Here is a 5,985-nt window from a genome sequence, read left to right on the forward strand (position 1 = left end):
ACTAGTATCTGCGATGTGAGTACCATGTTTCATTGGTAGGGGACATTGTGATGTCCGAGCATGCAGATAGGTGCTCCTGGTAGAGTGCACTGAACAACCCTCCATTAAAGGACTTTCCAAGTGGTTCTCACTTATCGAGTGGAAACGTCCTAGTTGATGGTTGTACAGAATTAGTCCTTATGACCCGGGACAACATTGAGACTATATGTGCTAGAATTACACTTTGACTTGTTTACCGACTCTCATGGGGTCATCAGGTGGCAAGGTTGGGTGTTCTGTCGAAACACATAGGAGTCGATGCATTGTAGTCGGGGATTCACCGCTTACCTTCGGGTATGGATATCCTATGTGATCACATGTATATGTAGTTTGAAATCTCTGATCAGAGTATGATGGTAATTAAGAAAATAGTTTCTTAGATTACACCATCGATGCAACTATGACATGACACATAGTATCGATTCATTGACAACTCTCGACATACCAATGGTTGTCTAATCGATCGGGATATATGAGTTGAAGGGACCGTACTGTATGCTAACCATAATTAAATGGTTCTTGCAGACACTATCATTTGATACCTAGGGAATCATGTAAGCGATGCTGCTAGGCGTTTAACATGATTGGTTGGGTACTATCAGACTTGAGTTCTGACATTCTTTTTATCAAGGTGTTGATAAGTAAGAATGGAGCAATTGGGGTATGCTCATATAAGGACATGTTTAGTCCGAATCACATGGAGATGTGAACCCACGGCTAGTTGTATCAATGAACCATTGAGGGCCACACAAGTACTAGCTTTCTAGATCCCGTTGAGAAGTAAAAATAGTTCATTAATGTGTTGAACGGCTTATAAAGGAGTTTATAAGCGTAAGGAAAATTAGAAGTATGACTTCTATGAGAGAAATGTAAATTTTAAATTAAAAGTTGGCCAAGTGAATAATGTATTTGAAAATTGTGATTTTCATAAACATTATTATGGACTAAATTAAATTAATTCAAGTGTTGAATTAATTAAACACTAGTGGACCTAGTAGAGTCCAAATAATTAAATTAATTCAAGTGTTGAATTAATTAAATTATATTAAGTCTTGTAGAGATCAATTTAAATTAATTACTTAACTAGTGGGACTTGGGTAAATTCAAGTAATGTTTAATTGGTCTCAAATATGTTTGAGATAATTAAATTTAGTCCATGGTTTTTATTTTGATAAAAACCATATAATATGCATGCATGGGAGGTGAAAGGTTGGGAGACTACTTTTTGAGTTTTCAAGGCATAGCATGCACCTTTTTGACTCAACTTTTTCCACAACCAAGAAAGTTGTTCTCCATTCACTCCTAACCTAGCATGGCCGAAATTCTCTTGCTTTTTCTCTCCATTTTCTTCATTTTTGTGTTCTTCAATTTGTTGAAGAATACACACACTTCTCTTTGAAAAATCCTCTTATTTTTCTAGTGCAAAATATGAGGGGATCTACCTAGTTGGTGGTGGGCTTAATTTGAAGGAAAGATTCAAGAAGAAAGCAGGAGAGCTTGTAGATTTATCTTCCATTCAAGAGCCAAGTTGTTTACAACTTGGTTGGTGCCATCATCAACCTCAAGAGGTTGATAGGTAACGATTTTCTTACACCCTATGTATGACAATGGTGTTTAAATGTATTTGCTACAACAAAATGAAGGTGGCCGAAATTTTATATGTAAAATTTGATTTTTTTTTTTGAACTTCCGTTGCGCTTCCGGTCACCGTAACCGATCCCCTTTCACTGCCATGGTAGGGGCTTCATAAGGGACGCTTTCCACTAGTTTTAGAGTTCTTAAGGGAATGATCAGAGGCTAGACACAACCTAGTGACATGAGGAACGAAAATAAGAGTCCTAGTGGGTTGGGACTCTTCGGCTAGGGCTTGCTGAGAGCCATGGCTGTAGCTGATGTTAGGGCTTGGCTAGGAGTCCTATAAGTTATGTATGATGGTCCTAGGGTTGGGGCTGCACAAGGGTTGGTTCGAGGGCTTGAGGGATAGCGTGAGAGGGGGGCCGTGCATGCTTGAGTGATCAGGTTTGAGGGGTTGGGCTTCTAGGTACTTTAAGCTCGGTCCTGTAAGGTCCATAGGGGTTCAGTCATGGCCCTAGGAAGGTCTCTTAGGGGCTGGTCGAGTTTCTTGAATGCTAGGATCAAAACTTGCATGACATGGACTAGGGTTTTCGAAAATAGGAACATCAGAAATTTTAGTAGGAAGCTAGGCTGGTTCGAGGATTCTAATTAGCTTTGTTTAGGTTGAAAACGGTTTATTTATGTGTTAATAAGCTTTGGTTAAAGTTTAGTAAGTTTTGGTTAAGTTTCAAGTTAATACGAGTCAAAACTAAGATGTACGTCTATGTTTAAAAACGAATCGAGAAATTATCGAAAAGCTAAATTTTAAGCCTAAGGAATATTTAAGGGAGTGTTTTAGGTTAATACGTTAAGTTTGGAATGATTTGAGATGTTGTTTCGATGTCTAAGGTTAATTATGGAAAATTATAAGTCTAGAGGTAAACAGTCATTTTACACCCGAAAAATGTTAGACATCCTGACAGTGCTCTGAACACTGTAAATAATGTTAAAATGTTTATTTCAAAATTTATGGATTTTTGTGGTGAAACAATGCTAAAAGATATATAGCATGCTTGATTTTAAAAAAAATGATGTATTTGTGCATGAATTTTTATAAGTGATGGAAATATGAAAAGTTGAAGAAGGAGAATTGACTGTGACTAATGCGATGATACGATGATATGTAAGGCCAAAGCTCAGTTGACCGATGAGAGTTTCGTTGATGTCCCTGCCGTCTGGTACCGTGATAATATGTAGATGGATCCATCAACCTTCAGCTAATACGAAAATCACAATTAAAGATTTGAATTCAATAAAAAAGGAAACGTATACGTATATGATGAAATGAAATATGATAAGATATGTTGAAATAAAAATGTAAAAGTTTATGTTCATGAAAAGTTATTTTAAGTAAAAGTATTTTCGATGTTGCTTGTGAATGTATATGTATTTTTTGTTATCATGGTTAAGGTTTGCTGAATCAATAGACTCACTAAGTGTGATCGATATATGTGAGCATTAAATTGATGTTAATGGAGACCTTAATGGTTGATTTTTGCTGGACTGAAGGTGCACACATTTCAAAGACCAGCGCTATTTTTCCGCAAATAAATTAAGTTTGTGATTTATGATTACTTAAAGATTTTTATGACTTATAATGATTTTGAAAGGTTTTGAGAGGATGTTAGAGTTAAATTTATTTTTGAAATAATGTTAGGCTTGGTTGACGTTTTACGATTTAATATTTTGAACGCCTACTTTTGGGATTTCAATTGATTAGTGGTGAGTTTATTTTAAATAGGTGCAATGGTATTTATATATATGTACATGGCCGAATGCATGACATTGAGAAAAAAAAATTAATACATTTTAAGTAAAAACGAGTAATGGACATTTCAATTAATATGTTATCAATTAAAGCATAAAATCAAGATACATTATTCATATTTATGATATTTCTCTATCATATGAAGTTTATTTAACTGTGACAAAATAAATGTGTAAATCTGCCATTCCAACTCCAACTTAACAATGGCTCAAAATCAAATGTTTACCCTAATTAATTAAGAGCTTACCAAGCCTTCCTTTCACCCTTAATTACTTGCAACACCCCATTTGAGCCGCCGGCCACCAGGGTACACCGGTCCTCCCCCATCTGCCGCCAGCAAATGCCGCTAACGAAACTCCGGTCGGTCGGAGCCACCAAATCGAACCCGCGGACCCAAATCGGGTTGCCCCACCTTTTATCATACACAAAAATATGATTATTCTCTGATCCACAGCTTAACAATCCTCCGTTTCTCCAAACAGATAAACCCACGAATCTTTTGTAGTTTACGTGGCCTCTGTAAGTTCGGATCAGCCTTAGGTTTTTTGTGTTCCACATCATCAAACATCCATCGATGGACGAGGAAACGATTGTTTGCGAATCAAGAAATCTGGTATATGTCACGGGTTTCTGGTGCCCGTCTAGGACAAAGACCGGGTCGACTGTTTGCCGGATATCGTAGCCATATATTTTCCGATCGGTGCATCCGACGGTGACGAGAGGTCCACCGAACGGGTTGAACTCGACTGAGCAAACCGGGTTACGGGCGGCCCGATTTGGCTGCACAGACGCGAGGCAGCTTCCCGTGTCACACCGCGGGTCCCACATTTGCATGGTTCCGTCGTCCGAAACGGATGCTCCGATAATCGGTTCGGATATCGAATAGTCAATGCCCCAAACACGCCTCCCGCCGTGCTCGTCGCGCTCAAAAATGGGCACCCGTCTCTCCAGATCGTACTCCATCACCACCCCATCGTAGTCTCCGGACCCGAGAACCCGAGACCCCGATCCGGGCTTCCATTTGAGGCTGCTGAGCTTAGCCGGTGTGCACATATAGTAATCGCATGCTGCGGCGTGGTCGAGGAACCTGACTCCACCCTCGCGACTCTCGGGCGACAAAATTGAATTGTGGACGTTGTAAACTCTGATTTTTCTGGCGATGCCGCCTGTGGCCAAGAGGGTGTCGCTTTGGTCGAACTCCACCACCCCAATGGCGTCGGAGACGGTGGAGGAGAAGGAGGATATGACGGTGGAGAGGCTGAAATCCCATTCGCACCTTGCTTCCTCTTCTTGATCATCATCTTGTAGTGATTGTTGGCTTCTTTTTTCGTTTTCTTCTCCTTGGCTGGTGTCTGAAACTGAGCAGCTTGGAGGATTTTGGGTGGAGAAATGGGACGAAAAGTTTTTCATTTCCCATTCACATGAAATTGGTTCTTAGTTTTAATCTGAGTTGTCGTGGAGAGGGCTGAGAGGGTTGTCTTTTTTCTTTTCTTTTTTCAAGTTTCTCTTTATTAATTACTATTATATATATTATATTTATTATGTGAGGGGTATAGGGTGGGGGCTTTTCAACCAATCAAGAATGGCTGTGTGGAAGCTTATTCTTTAAACTTTTCAGATAAACATACGGATAAGGATATTAGAAAACGGAAAATCAAAATAGTTTTATAAAGTAAAAAATATATATTTAATCTTCATTCAATAAGAAAATATCGTCAAAAATCATATAAGTCTATTTTACATGTCAATTTTGTTAAATAGATTTCTGTCTCGATTGACTTTTGAAAAATATTTATTTTTTTAAAAAATTATTCATCAGTGCATATATGGATTAAGTCGACCGATTTTATATGAGACCTACTCTTTAAGGAAAATTTAATTTCAGTTTCTTATATTTGAGTTTTTTTTTTTTGTTTTATATTTTCTCATTATCATGTATTAGTTATATATTTTTTTAATATTTGATAATTTAGTCTAAAGTTGAAATTATATTGTATACATAATAGTCGCATTAGAAAAAATGATCACAATTGTAAAAAAATTAATAGTATATTATTGAAATTTGACAACAAAAAGGTAAAAATAATATACCAAAATTTTAATTTTTAATTTTGTATTAGATGCGTATATATATTTTTTTAATAATTGGGGGTAATGAATAGGTGTGATTTGTAACATAATTCGCATTTAATACATTAAAGAAAATAAAAATAAATAAAAAGTATTCAAGATGATTAATTTTGTGGAGAACATTTTTAGATGTGATGTGAGCCAGTGAGATTTTGGTATATATTATGAATGTAAATTTCACAAAAAATAATATTTTCTTTTAACAATATATACCACAATAAATTGCATTTATAAAAAATAATATTCTAATAGAGGTTGTTTCGGAAAACTTAATAAGCCTATGTAAGATTGGAAAATAAATTGGTTATAAAAAATGAGTCACCCTAACTTATTTTAAACATTGATTATAGTATTTTCAAAGGTTTAATTATCACCACAACTTATAATAAATCTCAATTTTAATATATTACACAAATTGATGTCATAGCTATAAT

At 36.4% G+C, this 5,985-nt stretch overlaps 1 protein-coding gene across 1 annotated transcript; it reads right to left on the minus strand.

Annotated features, from left to right (window-relative positions):
• Nucleotides 1–3,536: 3,536 nt before the first annotated feature.
• On the minus strand, nt 3,537–4,900 carry LOC140816689 (WD repeat-containing protein RUP2-like). Its single transcript, XM_073176090.1, has one exon. The coding sequence runs from the start codon at nt 4,829–4,831 to the stop codon at nt 3,665–3,667; it is 1,167 nt and encodes a 388-aa protein (XP_073032191.1). The 5' UTR covers nt 4,832–4,900; the 3' UTR covers nt 3,537–3,664.
• Between the last annotated feature and the right edge of the window lie 1,085 nt (nt 4,901–5,985).

The sequence above is a fragment of the Primulina eburnea genome, chromosome 16 (genome assembly GCF_022965805.1).
Source record: "Primulina eburnea isolate SZY01 chromosome 16, ASM2296580v1, whole genome shotgun sequence".
Taxonomy (NCBI): Eukaryota; Viridiplantae; Streptophyta; class Magnoliopsida; order Lamiales; family Gesneriaceae; genus Primulina; species Primulina eburnea.